This window comes from Ranitomeya variabilis, chromosome 4, assembly GCF_051348905.1.
Source record: "Ranitomeya variabilis isolate aRanVar5 chromosome 4, aRanVar5.hap1, whole genome shotgun sequence".
Lineage (NCBI taxonomy): Eukaryota > Metazoa > Chordata > Amphibia > Anura > Dendrobatidae > Ranitomeya > Ranitomeya variabilis.
This window is the reverse complement of record NC_135235.1, coordinates 269,790,667-269,813,006: the sequence shown is the minus strand read 5'-3', so window position 1 is coordinate 269,813,006 and position 22,340 is coordinate 269,790,667. Positions and strand designations below refer to the sequence as shown.

The following is a 22,340-nucleotide window of genomic DNA, read 5'->3' as shown; positions in this document are numbered from 1 at the left end:
TCCATGGTCTCACTATGACGCGCTCCTCATATGTTACCTGTGTAACTGTACGTGGCCTCTGCTGAAGACATCAGACTCTCCGTTCCATCCGGACTCGCAACCGAACTGTTCTCTGCTGCACAAAAAAAAATAAGAAAAGAAAGAAGAAGAGGAGCAGTGAGCAAAAGTCAGTGACAAGATACACGGAAAAACTATGGGGGAAACTACTACGAAGTGTTTTATGAGCCAGTCCAAAGTATGTCAGAGTAAAAGCATACCAAACTTATTTAAGAGGGAATTCTTCTTGAACCCGTGGGCTGGGTGCTCCACAAAAGGAAAAAAATTGCAAGTTTCAATGCAACTACAGGGGCAGCGAGGCTGTTACTCTACACCAGTCTTGCTGGAGTACATGATGCCAAATTTATTAATCTTGTAGAATGTAAGCCCACAAGGGCAGGGTCCTCGCCCCTCTGTATCAGTCTGCCATTGTTAGTTTTGTTTACTGTAAGTGATATCTTTAATTTGTATGTAACCCCTTCTCATGTACAGCACCATGGAATCAATGGGGCTATAGAAATAAATAACAATTAATGGTCACATGCCACTTTGCATCGCGGTGGAAGTGTGCTCCACGAAGTAGCATTCCTGGCATAAAATAGGGATTTTTGTGTACTCACCGTAAAATCCTTTTCTCCGAGCCACTCATTGGGGGACACAGGACCATGGGTGTTATGCTGCTGTCACTAGGAGGCTGACACTAAGTTTAGACAAAAAAGGTTAGCTCCTCCCCTGCAGTATACACCCTCATGCTGGCTTCCAGAGACCCAGTTCAGTGCAAAAGCAGTAGGAGATTAATATCAATATAATACATAACATTAGAGTATAACATGTCAGAAAAAAGTCAAGAACCAAAAAGGTAACAAGCCGTAAGGCTAACAGGGTGGGTGCTGTGTCCCCCAATGAGTGGCTCGGAGAAAAGGATTTTACGGTGAGTACACAAAAATCCCTATTTCTCCTTCGCCACATTGGGGGACACAGGACCATGGGACGTCCCAAAGCAGTCCCTGGGTGGGTAACAATACAACCAAATAACTCTGTGTACCATCCGACTTATAAATGCACAACGGCCGCCTGCAGAATACGTCTGCCAAGGGCCGCATCCGCGGAAGAATGAGTGTGGACGTTGTAGTGCTTTGTGAAAGTATGTAGGCTAGACCATGTTGCGGCCCTGCAAACCTGCTCCGCCGACGCCTGGTGCCGAATGGCCCAGGAAGCACCAACTGACCAAGTAGAGTGAGCTCTAACCCCCGCCGGGATGGGCCTGCCCCTGACCCGATAAGCTTCTTGGATAGCCGATCGGATCCATCTGGCTATCGTAGCCTTAGATGTGGCTGAACCCTTCCTGTGACCCTCATGGAGGATAAAGAGGGAATCCGATTTACGGAAAGAGGCAGTCCTAGAGACGTACCTCCTGAGAGCCCGTACCACGTCCAAAGTGTGAAGGGCCTTTTCGACTCTGTGTTTTGGCTGTGGACAAAAGGAGGGAAGAATAATATCTTCGTTGAGGTGAAAAGACGACAACACCTTAGGGAGAAAAGCGGGAGATGGGCGTAAGACTACTTTGTCCTGGTGGAAGGAAAGGAAGGGCGCCCGGCAGGAAAGTGCGGCCAACTCCGAGATGCGCCTGATAGACGTTATAGCCACAAGGAACGCCACCTTCCAAGAGAGAATAGATAGTGGGACGTCTTGCAGAGATTCAAACGGAGGTTCCTGAAGGACGCTCAGGACCAAGTTGGGATCCCAGGTCTCTAGTGGCATTCTGTAGGGGGGAACCACGTGGGAGACCCCTTGGATGAAAGTTCTGACTTGTGAGTTAGTAGCAATCTTACGCTGGAACAACACCGACAGCGCTGAAATCTGGCCCTTGAGGGAACTAAGGGCCAGGCCGGAATCCAAGCCGGACTGGAGAAATTCCAGAATGAAGGGAATGGAGAAAACGAGAGTGGGACGACCGCGGAGGCTGCACCAAGAGAAGAAGGTTTTCCAGGTGCGGTGGTAGATTTGAGCGGAAGACGTCTTGCGAGCTCTGATCATGGTGGAAATGACCTGCTGGGAGAAACCTGCTTGAGTTAGGATCCAGGTTTCAACAGCCACGCCGTTAAACGTAGGGCCCCCGAGCTCTGATGGTAGATCGGTCCTTGGCGCAGTAGATCTGGGCGGTCTGGTAGCCGCCAGGGAACGTCGGATACGAGATGAACTAGTTCCGCGTACCATGCGCGACGCGGCCAATCCGGGGCGATAAGGATCACCGGAATCCCCTCTATCTTGATTTTCCGGATCACCTTCGGCAACAGAGGAAGTGGAGGGAACACTCCAATCGGAACCGGTGCCATGGGAATATCAGAGCATCCACCCCAACGACCCGGGGATCCCGAGAAAGCGCTATGAAGTTGGGGACTTTGGCGTTGAGCCTGGATGCCATCAGATCCACGTCCGGAGTCCCCCAGCGAAGGCAGATTTGATGAAAAACCTGTGGATGGAGTTCCCACTCTCCCGAGGCGAGACCCTGATGGCTGAGAAAGTCCGCCGCCCAGTTCTCGACACCCGGAATGTGTACCGCGGAAATGATGGAGTGGTTGTCCTCGGCCCAACGGAGGATGTGTGAGACCTCCTGCATCGCTGCCCTGCTGCGAGTGCCCCCTTGATGGTTTATGTACGCCACAGCTGTGACGTTGTCCGACTGTATTCGGACCGGGTGACCCGCGAGGGTGAAAACGTCTCAGGGAAAACCGGATAGCACGGATCTCCAAAATGTTTATGGGAAATTTCGAGTCCGGCATCGACCAACGCCCCTGGGCAGTGTGGTGGAGAAACACTGCTCCCCAACCGAGGAGACTGGCGTCGGTGGTCACCACCAGCCAATGGATCGGAAGAAAAGACCTCCCCTGGTGGAGAGTTGACTCCAAAGTCCACCACGTGAGCGCCTGCCTGGTCTGCGGGGACAGAGGGCATGGTCGGTCGAGGGTCAAAGGACTCCTGTCCCAGTTGTCCAGTGGAGCTTGTTGTAAGGGACGGAGATGCAGTTGGGCGAAGGGAATCGCTTCCATTGAGGCCACCATCTTCCCCAGGATCTTCATGGCAAACCGAATGGACTGAGGGCAAGGGCGAGAAAGCGTCCGGGCCCCCTGTTGAAGCGCTTAGGCCTTGGACCGAGGAAGAAAGATCAGCCCCTTGGACGTGTCTAGGATCTTGCCTAGGAAAGAGATCCTTCGAGCTGGAACAGGGGAGGATTTGTCCAGGTTGATTAACCAGCCTAGGCGCGAAAGGGAATCCAGCGTAATGTGGACACTTGCTTCGCAGGCATGAAAAGATGGACCCTTGACCAGAAGGTCGTCTAGGTATGGCAACACGACCACTCCTCGGGAGTGCAGGATGGCCATGACAGCTGCCATGACCTTTGTGAATACCCTGGGTGCTGTGGCAAGACCGAAGGGCAAGGCCGTGAATTGAAAATGGTCCTCTTGGATGGCGAAAAGGAGGAACCTTTGGTGTGGCGGAAAGATTGGAATGTGAAGATAAGCATCTCTGATGTCTATTGATGCTAGGAACTCGTCTCGCTCCAATGAGGAAATGACCGACCGAAGGGACTCCATCCGGAAGTGTCGTACTTTTACATGCTTGTTTAGGAGTTTCAAGTCCAAGATGGGGCGCACGGACCCGTCCTTCTTTGGTACGACAAAGAGGTTTGAGTAGAAACCTCTGAATCTCTCGTGTTCCGGAACCGGAACGATGACCCCGTTTTGGCGCAGGGAATGGATGGCGGAATGGAGAGCGCGTGACTGAGTTCTTGAACTTGGGAGACGAGAGGGAAAAAAACGAACTGGAGGGGAGACGGAAAATTCTATTTTGTAACCAGACGAAACCAGGTCTCTGACCCATTCGTCGGGAATGACGGAAAGCCAGACATTACGAAAAAGAAGCAGGCGTCCGCCTACCTTGGTGGTGTCGACTGGAATACTCCCCGAGTCATTGTGGAGGAAATCTGGCAGGTCTAGAACCTCTGGTTCTGGGTTGTCTAGGTCTTCCTCTCCAGGACTGATTTGGTTTGTAAGAAGGCCGGGAGTCTCTGTGCATGTAGATCGTTCTGATCTAGACGATGCAGTGGAGTTGGACCAGAAAGGGCCACCTCGAAAGGGGCGAAAACGAAAACACTGTTGGCGCTGAAAAGCAGCTTTTGGTCTGTGTTGAGGGAGGAACTTGCTTTTTCCCCCTGTAGCATCGGAAATAAGTTGGTCCAATTTTTCTCCAAATAGGTGTCCGCCCTGAAAGGGGAGAGAAATTAGAGACTTTGAGGAGGAATCCGCCCGCCACTCTCTAAGCCAGATAGCTCTCCTGATGGTGACGGCGTTTGAAGCCGTTGTTGCCGCACAGTCTGCTGCATCTAAAGATGCGTACATCACATAATCTGCTGCCATAGCAATTTGTTTGGCTAGGTCCGCCGCTTCAGCCGGAAGAGCGTGGTCCTGAAAGGAATGTGCCAGAGTATCTGCCCAGGAAACCATAGCTTTGGCGACCCATGCCGCAGCGAAGGAAGGGGACAGAGAGGAACCTGAGGCTTCATACACCGATCGCGCCAGGGAATCCAACTGGCGCTCTGTGGGACTTTTAATTGATGCCCCGTCAGGTACTGATAACAGCGTTTTGGTAGCCAAACGCGACACCGGAGGATCCACCAGCGGTGGTTCCGTCCAATCCTTAACCAGCTCTGAGGAAAAAGGATATTTAGATTCCAGAGCCTTTTTGCCCGTAAAGTGTTTATCCGGTCGCTCCCTGTGCCTCTTAACTATCTCTAGAAAATCCGGATGGGAGGCGAACACCTTATGGGATCGCTTGTTTCTAGTGAAAGAAACTGTGTGATCTGGAGCTGAATTAGGGTCATCATTAACCTTTAGCGCATGATTGACAGCCTCAATGAGGGAGTCAACAGTTGAACGGAACTCCGGGGAATCCGGGTCCATAGACGCCTCAGACTCATACTCAGTCGTGATCGCTTCTAGCCCCTGGGGAGGGTGAGCGAGAAGTGGAGCTATTGGAGTCTGAATGTCGTGGTGAATGACCAGGAGAGGTAGTGCGGATCCGTTTTGTGGATGTCCGAACCTCCTGTGGGTGAGAGCGGCCCCTGCTGGCCGACGATTCCCCTGTAATAGAGGGATCTCTTAACCCAGGAAAACGAACGCCCCGCTCCCCAGAGGGGTCATGAAGGGATTCAATCGCCTTAGCTAGCGAAGCCACGGATTGGGACAGGGACGTGGCCCACTCAGGGGGGCTAGGAGCACTGGGGTCGGTAGCGGCGGAGGGCTCCTGGGCACATTGGGCATCACAGGTTGGGCAGAACGGGGAGCTCTGAGGCCTGGGAAGAGGAGCCTGGCAGGTGGTACAAGCAGAGAAAAAGGTGGTATGAACCTTAGTGACCTTTTTACCCCTTGACTGGGACATGTTGTATCCCAATGTAATGCACAGAGCTGCTATGAGGAAGCTGAGGGGTAGCACTGCAGGGAAGCAGATAGAGCCGTCTCCTTACCCGGTCCTGTGCCCCACAATTGAGTGGAGAAGGAAGATCCTCCATGGGAGTGAGGTAAAAGACCAGCCGGCGCTGCATGCTGCAGGGGGAAGATGGCTGCCGAGACCCTGAAGTGTAGTCTCGCAGGGAGCGAGAAGCGCCAGAAGCGTGGGCGGGGCCGTAGAAGTGATGCGTGGAGTGGGCGGAGCCTACCGGAGTGCGGCCTAACAAAGGGCCGAAGCCAGGGACTAAATTTCTGGCCTCGGCCGGCGCGCACCCGCGGACCTCGGGGAAAAGAATCGCGGCCTCTATAAAGGATCTTGCCGCTAAGGAGCCCCCCAGAAAAGGTGACCGCCATAGAAAAAAACGACCCCTAGGCCATAGCCAGTGGCAGGCATGTGGAATAGCTGCGGAGACACCATCACGTGTTTCTCAACGCAAGCAGTGAATAGCCAGGCCTTTCCCCGGGAAGGAACAACCACGGGAAGGGCAGCATCCAATACAGGAAAACCACCTATGCCAAGCATGGTATCCATCCACAGACAGCTGTTTCGGGGTGTTTGCCCCTCATCAGTGTGGAGTAGGAATCTGGCTATTAGGAGCAGTGCCTAGTAAAAGGCTGTAAAGGCACAGATGATTGGCCTCGGGGAGACCAAAACATCCAACACCGCGGAGACACCATCACGTGTTTCTCAACGCAGTGATCCAGAACACTGCCCCCATCCCTTATGGGAAATATGCAAATGCATGTGGGAGTATGAAGTAGGAATCTGGCTATTAGGAGCAGTGCCTAGTAAAAGGCTGTAAAGGGACACATTTCCCGGGGAAAGGTCTGGCTATTCACTGCTTGCGTTGAGAAACACGTGATGGTGTCTCCGCAGCTATCCCACATGCATTTGCATATTTCCCATAAGGGATGGGGGCAGTGTTCTGGATCACTGCATTGAGAAACACGTGATGGTGTCTCCGCGGTGTTGGATGTTTTGGTCTCCCCGAGGCCAATCATCTGTGCCTTTACATACCCAGTGGCAGGGGCGCACGCCATATGCACTTACCCCATAAAGGTGCCCGGGCAACATGGGACGGTGCAGGGTTGGGGGAGCCTCCATCCACCGTCCCCTGAAAGGGGGGTGGAGAGGAACCGTCCGCCTCCTTCCATCATCCGCTCTTTTTCAGTGGTGATGCAGTGGGGGCTGCACGGACGCCACGGTGGAATAGTGCCTCTGTACAGCCGAGGGTGAAACCTGGTGGGCAGGGCAGATGTCCGGCAATAAAAAGGCCTGGCTGCAGAAGAGGATACTGGAGGTAACACACCAGTGCTCGTCTGTTACTCGGGGGGAGATCGGTGCCCGTGAAAGGGGCCCGTCGCCCAAAAAGGTCAGCTCAGGCAGTGGCTTCCCACGTCGCAGGAGAGGATACGGAGAGGTGAAACTCCCGTGCTCGCCTGTTGTTGGTTCGGGGGAGATCGGAACATGAAAGAATCCGTCGCCCCCTTCGTCCGGAATAACAAGGTTTAAATCCAGTGTGCCTCCTACGGACACTAAGCTTGAACTGGGTCTCTGAAGCCAGCATGAGGGTGTATGCTGCAGGGGAGGAGCTAACCCTTTTTTGTCTCAACTTAGTGTCAGCCTCCTAGTGACAGCAGCATAACACCCATGCTCCTGTGTCCCCCAATGTGGCGAAGGAGAAAAGTGCTGTAATTTTTTGACAAATTTGATGGGATGGCCATTCAACAAAGTTGATTCAAACTGGTGCGATAATGCCAAAAGTTTCAAAATGTTTGCGCATTTCTGTGCAACGATTTTGCAACTTTTTTTTTTTTTTTTTACAGCATTGAAAAAAGAGCTTTGATGAATCGGCCCTGTAATGTGCATGCTAAACCTTGTGACTTTTTTTTTTTTTTTTTAAACCGAAAAATTGCTGCATTTATGGTTTCATAAATTTCCCCTATTAAAAATACTACATTGTGGGAACAGGCCAAGCGCAAAACCAACAGAGGCGAGGTAGTGATCGAAAATTGAAATAATTGAGCAAAGAGGATGGTGGCGGTGCTGAACGGATGTCAGGGCATGTTAGGTTAGGCTATGGGTTGAAGTAGATGGACTTAAAGTCTTCCTTCAACCTTAATAACTATGTTACTATGATTAGTAGGGATGAAAAGGAACAGGCGAAAACTTACAGATCAGGTGGAGTGTGACCGGTGAACTTTTATCCAGGTTACAAAATGGAGCAGCAGATCGGACTCCTGATCGCCACTCTATTCATTCTCTATGGGGCAGCTGAGCTTGGCTAATTCTGGCAGCCCCATAGAGAAGGGCCAGAGCAGCGGTCAAGTGTCCGATCTGCTGCTCCAATTCTGTAACCGGAATAACAGTTTCCCGATCTGCCAAATAGGTGGGAGATCCAGATAAAGAACACCCACCCATCAGCAAGTTTTTACCTATAAAATAAGCCCTCAGGAAAGTTGCCAAGCAGGGAATAATGTAGTGGGTATAAGTGCTCAATTCCTAGCAAGTGTACGGATCCTATGCAATATTCCACACTTAATGCAATGTGCTTATTGCTGTCTGCTTAGGGCCAATACCTTGCAGAGGAGTTACATGCATTGTTTTCATGGAGCATGGGTAGACCTCTCCCTGCCCAGCACAGCTTTCACCCTGCCTCCCTAGCCCATCTCCGCCCTCCCCACCTCACCCCTGCCCTCCCTAGCCCAGCCCCAGCCCTCTCCACCCCCGCGCTCCGTAGCCCAGCCCCAGCCCTCTCCACCCCCGCGCTCCCTAGCCCAGCCCCAGCCCTCTCCAACCCCGCGCTCCCTAGCCCAGCCCCAGCCCTCTCCACCCCCGCACTCCCTAGCTCAGCCCTCTCCACCCGCGCACTCCCTAGCCCAGCCCCAGCCCTCTCCACCCCCACACTCCCTAGCCCAGCCCCCTCCACCCCCGCACTCCCTAGCCCAGCCCCTGCCCCCTCTGCACTCCCTAGCCCAGCCTTCTCCACCCCCTAGCCCAGCCCTACCACTCCATAGCCCAGCCCCAGCGCATATCAAGTTTGCTTTCCCAGACCATTTGAATTCAGACAGGAAAACTATGAATCACAAGCAAGTTTTGGTATTCAAGTGATATTACCATATCATTACCCTGAACACCACAAATAAAATTGCTGCATCACATGAAGTCTCACCCCCGCCCTTCAGCAGTGAGGTCTTCTTACCTATGGAGCCATAACTACATCCATCATATCTCTGATCTATGGACGACTTCCCTGAAAGAGGAGACAAATCCGTGAAAGCAGAAAGGGAAAGTGCAAAATTTACACACGGAAGGACGAGCGGAAAGATGGCATCCAGTATACAAACACTGCCGCCTATGTTCACAGGGAGAATAGAAAGGGGGCAAAGAACGAACCACAGCAGGATTTCTGGATTTTTATCCACCTAAGAAATTCTGCACAATTATCAGAAATATTCCAGGATACAAGACATGGTAACATTTAGTTGGCTTGTGTTCACAACTACAATTTGATGCTGCAGATCGCCAATTTCACTGGGGATCTGCGGCGCATCCGCATGCGTTAAATTCAGATTTTGATGTAGATTTGCTACATTTTTTTTTTTTTCAGCGGGTGAAGAAAATTGGATAAAAATCTCATCCATTTTGGATTCTCCATCTGCAAAACTAGAATTTGAAAAAAAAACAAACAAAACAAACAAAAAAAAACCTGAACAAATCCTAAAGCCAAATGGAAAGCTGATCCGGTCATAACAACCAGCCACATTTAAAGGGGTTGTCCAGGACTATGCTCAATCAATAGGGATCTACCACCTGCCATCCTCACCTATTATTGATGACCTCTCCGGAATATCGTCATCCTGAAAACCCTATCATCTCTTATTTTTTATCTTCTTGTAATTTATGTAGCATTTTTAAGATCATAGATAAAAATCCAGCTGCAGAAAAAAAACTTTGGAAACGTTTGGAAGTTTACAGAAAGCGATTCCTCCAGATACAAAGGCCGTCCCCGTCACCAGCAGTGACAAGCGTGGACTGGGGTTAGTAAATGATAAATCTACAGGGATCGATAGATAAGTTCGGATACGTCATATATTAGTCACACTGGTACTTTGGCATCAGCTGGCATGGGAGTGTGCCGGATAATGGACGCTGCATGCAGGTTTCCCCACACACTGCCGCGGACCCCCAAAACTCTTACCGAGCAGAGAGGCTGGAAATGGCAAGCGGTAAAAGCAAAAAATAAAATAGTTATTAACATACAGAAGGAGATCCAATACTGAGGGTCGGCAATCCGTGGCACTCCGGCTGTAATACAACTACAACTCCCAGCATGTCCCAACAACCACAGGCTGGGAGATGTAGTTGAAGAACACTTGTTGTGCCGCAGGTTGCTGACCGCAGACAAATGTAATGAGCACTCATGCCCATTTCAAGAAATATTTTAATTCCACAAGAAAACCAATTCTCATGTATTTTTACTTTGACGTTCTCCTGTTATTTCCTAACGGAAATGTAGGAAGAGATTTACACCTGGTTGTTCCCATTTCTCTCGTCCCTTATGTCACCACTGAATAAACAGCGCCAGAGAAAAGATAAATGGTAACATCCAATTTACTCCTACATTTCCAGTAGGTATAACGGAGGGATAGCTAAATGCTAAAAAAAAAAAAAAAAGCACATAATCAGAAGGACAGGACATATACAACATGTCCGCACCAGAGCTCCATGGCGGACTATTATGGCTTACCTGTCTCATCGTTCAAGGCTCCTGCAGACTGAAGCAGGCCGGCTTTCTTATTCTTTCTGCTTGATGAAGACGACACATTAGGAGAAAGTATCTTACAGGGACGTGTGCAATGTACTCATATATGGGGTCAATGGTGAAAAACCTCTGCAACATGGGATCGGGAACCCAGCTGCTTTCGGCATTTCCTCCAATGTACCCTATTCCCAGACTGATGGCAGCCCCCCCATATCATGCTCAGAATAGACGGGAGCATATATACGGATACAGATATATACATCATCACTATCGTTCCTTTCTTACCTCCACTGCTCCCAGCAGTATACAAAGAGTGCAAAGAGGTAGAAGGACAGGAACACCCCCAGACAGAACAGCATGCCCCCGACATATGTGGTCTCTGAGGGGAAAAACACATAGGTAACAGGTCGGCATCTCCCACTTATCACAGGTCATACACAGAACGTAGTTACAGTAAGAATGAAAGATTAGTGATCCCTTTAATAGGGGTCCTCCGGGATTAAAGCAGGTAAGAAAGCCCATTGGTTCAGCACTATGGGACTTAAAGGAAAGGTGAAAACTTGCTGAACAATTGTCAGAAGGAGTCCTTTTTAATACCGGTTATAAAAATGGCGCAGGTCAGAGGACACCTGGGTGCCGTTCCATTCATTCTCTATGGTGCTGACAGAAAAAGCGGAGCACAGTGCTCTGCACCCATACAGCATGAATAGAGGAGCAGATAATGGGGGCAGTATATACACCCCTGGTGTAACTGATCATGAACTCCGTGTACGTACTGCTGATGGCGGGGCTGACCAAGACGTCCAGGGTCTTCTGACGGTCTCCGTGCTCCACGGGGGTATCTGAAAAATAATCTAAGCATTAGTGAAAAAAGAAAAACAACCAAGACAAGAGCTGAGAGTGAGCGTGCGAGGTTTACCTGGGTCTAATGGGTAATAGGGCAGACCCCCACCACACGCCTCATCCTCCGTCTTCACAACAACCACGACATAGAAGCCGCCTTTGTTGAAATCTTTTCTCTAGAATATATGAATGCAAGTAGTGTCAGATAAAGAAAAAAAAAAAAAATACATTTAGGCGACCTGTCACTATATGGTGGATATCAGCAAAGTCCACTTGACTATAAATCTGTTTGAAGCCCACCTTATATGTGATCCCTTACAAATAATGAGAATCAGGACTGATCCTGCACATATTACATCGGGGTGTGCACCAAAAGCAGCTTCCTGGACAAGGCTTCTCTATAGAGGTGTGAAAGGACCGGGAAGGAGACGTACCTGGACGGTGATGGCCGCCTGCTTGGTCATTGTCTGATACATGCCGATAAAAGCCACATTATTATCAAGGTCATAGACAGGACACTGAAAGAAAAGAAAGGAGAAGGTGGTCACAAACTTGGCGATAAGAACAAAACTTATTGACCAGTTCTGCAAACAGTATTATCAAAATCTAAGACTCTGCAGAACTTTTCTAACCCTGGATGAACGTTGCGGCTCAGGACGCACAATCCCCCCCCCCCCCAAAAAAAAAAGAAAAAAAGAAGTCAAGGGCAGCCTCCCCAACAGAACTTAATCCACACCAGACGATGGACAGATCCCTCCAAAAATCAGCAGATCCGGATTAAATATTCATTGGGACCATTGGTCTAAAGGTAATGAGGGCGTCCCCAATGATATATCATGTAGTGGCCAATAATCAATGTCAAAATGACACCAAATCTAAGGCACGGAAATCTGTAGGAAAAATACATTTTGCTTGTTTCACCATTTTCATTTTTTGAGATCTGGGGCTGGGTGAGGGCTTAGTTTTTGCCCGCCGAGCTGACGTTTTTATTGATATAATTTAGGGTAGATATGATATTTTGATCACCTTTTACTGCAATGTTGCAGCGGCCAATAAATACTTAATCCTGGTGTTTGTTTCTTTTTTCTCGTTACGCTATTTACAGATCAGATTTATCGATACCAAATGTGTATTTTTTTTAATGGTTTTATTTTCAATGGGGTTGATATGAACTTGTTTTTCTTTATTTTTAAAAACTTTTTTTTTTCCCCCACAATTTTTACTGACTTCAATAGTCCCCTTATTAGGGGGAAGCTGTGAACGTCCGATCGCCTGTGCTAAACACACAGTAGCAGAGATTCAGCACCTCTGTGTAAAGCAAAAACTATGATCTCCTATGAACGTCAGCCACAAGCCGGCATTCACAGGAAATTCAATATGACAGGCATAGGGTGGGGGTCTTCTGCATATGTTGTAAAGGGGTTTAAAATAAATAAAATTTAACAAAATAAATATGTACGTTTGAGGACCTTCCGAATATCAGAGCGATATATTTCCAGGGTACGTACCTGAATATCTTGTATTGAGATGACCGAGCAAGGAAAAGCAGACGGGGATGTGACTTTCACAATCACAGAGTCGACCTCCAGTGGGAAAACATACTTAAAGTACTGCAATAAGACAACACAATAGGAGAAGCGTCAAACCCCTTCAAAAATGCAACTGCACCGATTACCGAGGGGTGCAGCTCCCACCAAGCCGCTAATGTACTGGCACCGGATATCTGACATTGCCAATAAGACATTTCTAATTAATAAAAAGATCAATGAACACGAAGGACGGTGTGAAGCAGGGTACACTAAAAGGGTTGTTCACTTCCCCAAATTTTTATTCCCGAAAGTATTGACATCGTGATGATAGCAGTGCCCAAAACACAAGTTAAAGTGTATCTGTCGCTAGATTTCACAATAGAAACTGCATACATTATTAAACAGATGTTTTAGACCTGAGGAGGCTGATGTACTTATTGTGGAAGCCACGTCAGGTTTGCTGTAGAAACCTGACATTAAAAGGAGTCCAGCTATAAAAGTTAAAAAGTAAATGTGTAATCAGACTCCATCCACCCAGACTGATTGCTGCAGATTGTACTGAGCAGTGAGAGATCTCAGCAGTAGCAAAGAGGAGGGACACTGAAGAGCTGACAGATTAGATGGGAGGATGTTCAGTGGCAGAGAATAGGGACATTGAGGAGCTCTCCATAAAGCCGGGTGGTCAGAGATTGAGCCATCAATCAGGCTCAGCAGGGAGGAGGGTCACTGAGGAGCTGACAGATTAGATGGGATGATGTTCAGTGGCAGAGGGGAGGGACATTGAGGAGCTGTCCATAAAGCCGGGTGGTCAGAGATTGAGCCATCAATCAGGCTCAGCAGGGAGGAGGGTCACTGAGGAGCTGACAGATTAGATGGGAGGATGTTCAGTGGCAGAGGGGAGGGACATTGAGGAGCTGTCCATAAAGCCGGGTGGTCAGAGATTGAGCCATCAATCAGGCTCAGCAGGGAGGAGGGTCACTGAGGAGCTGACAGATTAGATGGGAGGATGTTCAGTGGCAGAGGGGAGGGACATTGAGGAGCTGTCCATAAAGCCGGGTGGTCAGAGATTGAGCCATCAATCAGGCTCAGCAGGGAGGAGGGACACTGAGGAGCTGTTAATTAGGCTGGGTAGGTGAAGATTGTGGTTAAAGTTTTAAGAAGAATTATACATCCATTCCGACATGGATTACCAAAGTAAGTACACCAATCACACACGTGAAATTCATCCCCCCGTCAATTTATACCTGAGGCTGAGCAGGAGTTGCATTAAAACTGAACCGTTCTTCGGTCCTACAAGTATAAAAAAACAGAATCTGATGAAGTGCGGCCCCACAGACGCGACCTAAAAAGTCAGGAGGGAGGCGGAGCCTCACCGCAACACGAAGCTGTCGACGTGTGTAACGCGCAGGAAGTAGGTCGCGTTCTTCTCAGACAACGTAGAGACGTCCACGAAGAAGGACTCGGTCTTAGACTCTGCCCGGGTGGGCGGCTGGCACAGCGTGCGTCCGACATCCTGATATTGGTAGTTACGCTGGTACCTGCGTAAAGAGAAATTGGGAGCATAAGTAAGGCCAAAAGTGGACAGACAGGGGGCTGTGGTATAAGGTGCGGCTCTAAGAGCAATGGAGGCCACTTACAGTCCCCTGAGGGTCAGCGGTACTTGGAAAGACACCACCGCCTCCTTCTGCCTGACAACGAAGAGCAGCGGTGGTCCTTTCTGGTCAGACAGCACCTTGACGGACACTCGGACTCCTTCAGTCTAAAGGCAAAATGCAGAAAACGTGCCGTCATACTACTAAATAAATCATTGCGCCCGACTGTATCCTTCAGTTGTCACCAGGTTTTCCCTCTAATTTGAGCTGCCATGATGTCTCCCAAACACGGCGCACACAGACAGGAGGGATTCCTGCTCTCCTGTCTGTTCAGAAAAAAACCCAGCAACACAGAGGACATTTTACAACAGCACTGAGCAGTGTAGCTGTGAATCCGGATTTAGGGTGAGATAAAACACTTACACAATGAGAGTGCTACTGCTTTCTAGTATCAGTCTCTCTGCTCATCTATCCATACTGAAGCTGTAATCTGATCCCTCAGTGATTTGGCAGTGCATCATACTTTGACAGATGAATTTTGGGAGGAGAAAAGGCTCATAAGTGAAGAAAGTATACTTCTCCGATAATATAAGGAACTTTTACAATAAATTAACAGTACAAGATAAGACAGATTTCCATCTTTAGCAGAGATGCTGTGAGTGAACCAGGAAGCTCAGGTTGAACACAACATAACATTGCCTAGAAGAAAATGTGATTACAACCAGGAAGCATTGCTGAAATTCTTCTCTATTATGTAGAGAAATCGTCCGTCGTCACAGCAATATAATGTCCGCTTCCTTCACATTTAACAAAATTTACTTGCAAATGTAAATAAAGATTTTCTGCAGCAGCTGCCAAGTCAAAATCAATAAAAGGTTAATAAAGATGAAAAAAACTCCAAGGAAGACAGAACTTATACTTCCTGGAGAGAGAACAATATGGCCAGTGTCGCTGGAAATTCCCATTTGAGCCACAGGTCGTCCTGGATCCAGAGACGGCGTTCGGGGAAGGCAGATGGGCAACTGTCCAGGGCCCCTAATCCTTTGGGGGCTTACACTGATGACCCCATTAAAAACACAATGAAAAAAATAAAAAACACAAATTTGGGGTCGCTGCGTTCGTCAAGGTCCGATCTAATTAAATATAAAGTAAATTAATCTGCTCGGTAAATGGCGTAATGAGGAAAAAAATAAATCAAAATTACAGAATTACTTTTTTTTTTGGCAGCCGCAGCATTGCAATAAAAGGTGATCAAAACATCGTATCTACTCCAATATGGTATCACTAGAAACATCAGCTCGGTGCGCAAAAAATAAGACCTCACCCAGCCCCGGAGCCCAAAAATGAAAATGCTACGCGTCTTGGAAAATGGCAACAAATTTTTTTTTTCGCCACTGAAATAATAACAATAATAAACTATACATATTTGGCATCTGCATACTAAAAACAAAAAACCCAAACAATTGTGGAATTATACGCCTTTTGCAATTTCAACGCACTAGGAATCTTTCTCCAGTCTTTCTGTACATTATGTGGTAGAATGAATCGTGTCGTTCAAAAGTACAACTTATCCTGTAAAAAAACAAGCCCTCATAAGACTATATTGGGAATGAAGCTGTTAAACCCTTGTAATCACCATATAACAGCAGCATGGCGCCCCCTGCAGGCTTCAATCTTCGGATGTTCATGATTGGTTGGCTATCAGACTAAAAAAAAATAATCACATCCATAAAATGTAATTATTGTCAGTGGACTTTCTTGGGGGCAGTGTGCTCCGTGTACGCGGGGGCAGTGTGCTCCGTGTACGCGGGGGCAGTGTGCTCCGTGTACGCGGGGGCAGTGTGCTCCGTGTACGCGGGGGCAGTGTGCTCCGTGTATTTAGCATCCACATATATAAATACCAGCAGCACAGATGAGAGTTCATAGGTGTTAACATGTTGGCATTCGGCCACCAAACAAGTAAAATTCTGCTCATCGGGTGATTGGATTGTTTATGGAGGAACAAAATTATTTGTTCTCAGCAGCTATGAATTGATTAAGTTGGGGTTGCTTGACGGATAATCCCTTTAAAGTGCCCATCAGCAGGATTGTGCACAGTAACTACAGGCAGTGTCAGCTCGGCGCCGTTATACTGATTACAATGACACCTGGTGATGAAATCCGTCTCGTGGTTCTTGTTTAATCTTTATTTCTAGTTTTGAGTTAATGATATGCTCGTGCTTCGGAGAGGTCTGTGGGGGGCTTCACATAAATATAAATTCAGACATTTCCCAGCAAATCTTTACTCTACTAACAGATGTAAATGCTCTTAAGGCAGAAAACATGTCCAGCAGCACGACAGACTGACGGACGGGTTTATTCAGCGCAGAATGAAAGTCATTATCTAATAGTAATCGCGATCCTGAGCTGTAATCCACGGAGCAATCTGCCGCTTAACAGCAGAATCCCACAGCAGCTACATTCCCCAAATTCAGTCCAAACGGACGATATGTAGGGGGGGCACTTCCTCTTCATAAAAATATAAATACATAAAAAACAGATTTTTACTCTTAACTGGACCTGAAAATCCAGGGCCCAGCCTATTAGTGCCCTAACAGGCAATCCATGTGTCTGTGTAGTAAGAGTTATTTTTAATGGTTTCAACACTCCAATTAATTAATTCTAATTATTGATATGATTTCAATCAGTTAGATAGATATATTTAGATATATATATTTTCTTACTTTCATGGAGTTCACAGAAGGTCATTGAAGTTTAAATGTCCAACCAGATAACAAACGTCATTTGTAGTTTAATAAATGACCAGTTATTTGTTATTTGTAAAAGTATTTGATATTAGTAAATGACCATGTTATTAGTTGTTAGTAACTGACCGGTTTAAGGAAGTTTCTTCCTGGCATTCCAATGAATAACAACGTTTTTTACTGAGATACATTGGGCAGTATAAAGTATAAAAAGAGGATTGGAACCTTGGGGAAGAGAGAGATATGGAGGGAGAGACACACATGAAACAGAGATGGGAGCTACAGAGACAGCTTGATGACTTCTACCATAATAATGTATTTATTTTACTTTATTGTTTCATCTTATCATTTATTAAGTAAATTCAGTTTAGTTTACTCAATTTTCGTGTGAGCATTTTCTTATTCATCACAGTCCTTGAATCCGTGGCAAACATATTTTTGAGCACGCCGCAGACACTATTAGCACCCGAGGATAACACCTGATCCCAGCACACTCATCACCGATCCACAGAGTCTGTGGCACTATGTATGTACTATCTGAATGGATCAGGAGTCCGCATGCTCTACTCTTACGCCTTTCATCTCTATAGGACTGACGGAGAGTGCAGCGCCAGCTTCCTCCTTCTGTCCCACAGACAATTACGTGGACTCCTGCTGTATTGGGAAGGGAATAAACATGGCCCTTTTGGTGACCATAGGTCTAAATCTAAACACACTGACTTTCTGCTGTGTCTCTAATATTAGTTTTTGTGGAAATTAAATATTTTCCCAATTCTCATCTCCTTTTCATCAGATTCATAATTTGTAGATGGTCTCACCAACTTACTGTTTCCCCTTTCTAACCCTATTGCATCATGACCCTTTTCTTAATGTGACTGTTTTCCAATACGTTCTTTTTTTTTCTGAAAACAAAGTCTGTAGAGACCCATCTGTCTGTCCATACAAAAATACAAGTGGGGACATCGATCCCGATGTGGCACACACTGACATGTCTGGGGGGCTTCTTTAAGCAATCGGTGTAATCACGACCGTACAAAGATACCAGGCAGTGCACAGTGCTTTTCGTTGGTCGCTCTTACCTTGTTCCTCAGCATGGTGTGATTGAAGGCATATATGTTCTGCAGGTCACTGTTGACCGTGTCGTTATAATCCTGATTGAAATCGGCGTCCTTCTGAACGATGTCTTTGGTGGGAGAGTCCTGGAGCCCCGCCACCGTCCATACCAGGAGCAGGATGCAGACGGCGGGCAGCATTTTCCAGCAGCAGCAACAGGTGGAGGAGTGCGGAGTCCCGGCCGTCCTGTGCACCTTCCAACATCAGCAGAACTTCACACCACACCTTACGCAATCACAAGACTGCATGTCTGAGTCACCGGCAGACGTCCTGCACAGCATACAGAAAGATCAGAGACCCAGAAACCATACACTGCAGATCACACGCTACAAGAGGAGACCCCAAACTATCATCTGATCGCTTATGGCCCCACCATCCACCAGAGGTGGCCCCAAGTCCCATCTACTGCATAGAGCGGTAGGGTGAATGCTCGACCACTGCTCCACCTAAACTCCTCCGTGTGGTGGTCCTGTCTAGAGAACTGGGAGGGGGGCACACAATACCCATCCAAGATATTGAGGATCAGTGATCAGGCATTCACCCATTTCTAGTCTGAGCCATTTTTCATTTTTTTTCAACCCCTTCTTCCAAATGTGATAACTTCCTATCTCTAAGATCGTATCTCAATATGTAGTAGGAATATTATTAATAAAAAAAATAATAAAATACCTGAAATTATAAATGTAGCATAGTTCTTCTGATTCGCCATGTCTCTTACCCCATGTGCAGGGCAATGCAGTAGCTTAAAGTATCTTTGGTTACGACCATTCATAACAATTAGCTGCTACTGGTCGTAACCATGGATACACGAGTCAGGAGAACTACCTTACATTTCTAGTTGGAGGTATTTGCTAATATTATACCCACTACATATTGAGATAGGATCTTGGAGATGGGAATACCCATTTAAAAGTTGAATTTTTCCATTCTTCATTGAGCAGTAAAAATGACAAATGTGGCAACGTGATTTTCTGGATCAGAACCATTGATTCCAAAATTACAATCTTTTTTTCTACTTATGTTTGTTTTTTTGTTGTTTTTAAATTTCAGATCTTTGAAAAAATAAAAAAATAAAGCGTTCACTTTTTTATTAAATGTTTATCTTTACTTTTTCGTTCCCCTGGGGAATTTGAATCTGTGATTGTTGGAGAATGGAGTGGTTACATTGCACGTAATACTGTGACCACAACAAGCAAATTGAAAAAAAAATCCCTCTGGTTCTGATCTGACAGTTTTCTGCAGCGTGCTGGTCGCATTGCTTCACCAGTTACATTGTGCCCCCCATTCACTTACATTACGATGTAGCAGCGGCAAAAAGCAATTTTTGGCCATCTGACCCTTCTGCTGCCAGAGGCGCTGTGAAGCCCTACAATGGCCCAGCAACCAAAACCCCAACACTCCCCCTCTGATACAGCTGCACCGGAGCTGTAGGCTTCGTTACAATGTGCACACAAACAAGAGCCAGATCTGCAGAATGAGATTTACTGGAATAGTTACGGCCATAAAAAAAAATTAATGTTTGAGGTCGGACATATTTATAATCGCACTGACGTGGAGGAGAATCAGGTTTCCAGGTCATTTTTACTGCTCAATAAAAGCCGTAGAAGCAAAGCTGCCTCAGAAGCTCAGAGGCGGACACCCGGGGGTGGTCGGTGGCGGCTCTTGCGGACACCCGGGGAGATTCTTGCAGAATCAGAAGAGCGTGGGACGGCAGGAGCTTAGGGGCAGTTCTTGCAGATTCCGTCCAGTGACCACAGATTACGGATCTCCCCGGCTCTACGCCCCTTTATTACCCGCCTGACCCCCAGTTGCGATCTCCCCGGTTCTACGCCCCGTTATTACCCGCCTCACCCTCAGTTGCGATCTCCCCGCCTCTACGTCCCTTTATTACCCGCCTCACCCTCAGATGTGATCTCCCCGGCTCTACGCCCCTTTATTACCCCCCTCACCCTCAGATGTGATCTCCCCGCCTCTACGCCCCTTTTTTACCCGCCTCACCCTCAGTTGCCATCTCCCCGCCTCTACACCCCTTTATTACCAGCCTCACCCTCAGTCGTGATCTCCCAGGCTCTACGCCCCTTCACTACCCGCCTCACCCTCAGTCGCCATCTCCCCGCCTCTACGCCCCTTTATTACCCGCCTCACCCTCAGATGTGATCTCCCCGGCTCTACGCCCCTTTATTACCCGCCTCACCCTCAGATGTGATCTCCCCGCCTCTACACCCCTTTATTACCCGCCTCACCCTCAGATGTGATCTCCCCGCCTCTACACCCCTTCATTACCCGCCTCACCCTCAGATGTGATCTCCCCGGCTCTACGCCCCTTTATTACCCGCCTCACCCTCAGATGTGATCTCCTCGGCTCTACACCCCTTTATTACCCGCCTCTACACCCCTTTATTACCCGCCTCACCCTCAGATGTGATCTCCCCGCCTCTACACCCCTTTATTACCTGCCTCACCCTCAGATGTGATCTCCCCGGCTCTACGCCCCTTTATTACCCGCCTCACCCTCAGATGTGATCTCCCCGGCTCTACACCCCTTTATTACCCGCCTCTACACCCCTTTATTACCCGCCTCACCCTCAGATGTGATCTCCCCGCCTCTACGCCCCTTCATTACCCGCCTCACCCTCAGATGTGATCTCCCCGCCTCTACACCCCTTTATTACCCGCCTCACCCTCAGATGTGATCTCCCTGGCTCTACGCCCCTTTATTACCCACCTCACCCTCAGATGTGATCTCCCCGCCTCTACGCCCCTTTATTACCCGCCTCACCCTCAGATGTGATCTCCCCGGCTCTACGCCCCTTTATTACCCGCCTCACCCTCAGATGTGATCTCCCCGGCTCTACACCCCTTTATTACCCGCCTCACCCTCAGATGTGATCTCCCCGCCTCTACACCCCTTTATTACCTGCCTCACCCTCAGATGTGATCTCCCCGGCTCTACGCCCCTTTATTACCCGCCTCACCCTCAGATGTGATCTCCCCGGCTCTACACCCCTTTATTACCCGCCTCTACACCCCTTTATTACCCGCCTCACCCTCAGATGTGATCTCCCCGCCTCTACACCCCTTTATTACCTGCCTCACCCTCAGATGTGATCTCCCCGCCTCTACGCCCCTTCATTACCCGCCTCACCCTCAGATGTGATCTCCCCGCCTCTACACCCCTTTATTACCCGCCTCACCCTCAGATGTGATCTCCCTGGCTCTACACCCCTTCATTACCCGCCTCACCCTCAGATGTGATCTCCCCGCCTCTACACCCCTTTATTACCTGCCTCACCCTCAGATGTGATCTCCCCGCCTCTACACCCCTTCATTACCCACCTCACCCTCAGATGTGATCTCCCTGGCTCTACGCCCCTTTATTACCCACCTTACCCTCAGATGTGATCTCCCCGCCTCTACGCCCTTTTATTACTCGCCTCACCCTCAGGTGTGACAATATTCACACAAATTAATAATATTAGATTCTGTCAAATCTGATTTTTTTTTACAGAAATTAATTGAAAAAAAAGATAAATTGGATTGGTGACAAACAGACTGATGACACCACGGGGAGCCGGACGGGACATTATCAGTCACACAAGCGGTAAACAAGCAGAAGGCACAAGACAACACAAAGCGGGGACCGGCGGTGACCGAGCACTCACATCCGTCCTCCCCATCCGGCACTCCGGCCCCGCTCCGCCTCCTCTCCCCGGTGTCCGCTCTCTCCACAACTGAGCCGCATCCACAGGAGCCGGAAGATCACAATAACACAGGGGGCGGGGCCAGGGTGACGTCACCCGCCTCTGAGGGGAGACATCACGTGACGAGCTGCAGCCTGGAGTCACGTGTGCGACTATAAACGGAGGACGGGACACGTGACCTGAGGATGGAACACGTGACCTGAGGCTGGCTCTGCTCAACTAACAACTCCATAATGTGCCCGAGCTGGAGATCCAGCCCCGCACTGTCTGCGCACGGGAGGAGCAGGGAGCAGCTTCTCTCTACACAATCATTATCAGTATTGGTGCCCCTCCTCTCCTGCACTAGACTATGTATTTATAGATTACAATATTATGTTATTCATTATGTAGTTACTATATTTATGTTTATTAATGATATTCATTTTTTATCTATTTATTTTATCTATCTATATATTATATTTATTTAGATATTATTTTGTTTATTTTGATTTATATTTACGCATTTTATT

At 48.1% G+C, this 22,340-nt stretch overlaps 1 protein-coding gene across 12 annotated transcripts in view; it reads right to left on the bottom strand.

Moving 5' to 3' along the window:
- Window positions 1-21,935, bottom strand: part of SIDT2 (SID1 transmembrane family member 2) — a 37,771-nt gene extending 15,836 nt beyond the window's left edge. For 2 of the 12 annotated variants that reach the window (XM_077249854.1, XM_077249862.1), the window contains exons 1-14: window positions 21,793-21,928; window positions 18,097-18,400; window positions 14,319-14,440; window positions 14,055-14,219; window positions 13,926-13,971; window positions 12,661-12,762; window positions 11,587-11,670; window positions 11,229-11,328; window positions 11,086-11,151; window positions 10,595-10,688; window positions 10,295-10,353; window positions 9,746-9,757; window positions 8,747-8,797; window positions 38-115 (exon numbers count right to left, since the gene is read on the bottom strand). In XM_077249854.1, the coding sequence (XP_077105969.1) occupies window positions 38-115; window positions 8,747-8,797; window positions 9,746-9,757; window positions 10,295-10,353; window positions 10,595-10,688; window positions 11,086-11,151; window positions 11,229-11,328; window positions 11,587-11,670; window positions 12,661-12,762; window positions 13,926-13,971; window positions 14,055-14,219; window positions 14,319-14,440; window positions 18,097-18,270 (1,153 nt within the window). In that variant the 5' untranslated portion in view covers window positions 18,271-18,400; window positions 21,793-21,928. Of the gene's footprint in view, window positions 1-37; window positions 116-8,746; window positions 8,798-9,745; window positions 9,758-10,294; window positions 10,354-10,594; window positions 10,689-11,085; window positions 11,152-11,228; window positions 11,329-11,586; window positions 11,671-12,660; window positions 12,763-13,925; window positions 13,972-14,054; window positions 14,220-14,318; window positions 14,441-18,096; window positions 18,401-21,792 lie in introns of all 12 variants that reach the window. The other 10 variants (XM_077249857.1, XM_077249864.1, XM_077249855.1 and 7 more) reach the window with 7 other exon arrangements.
- Window positions 21,936-22,340: the final 405 nt, after the last annotated feature.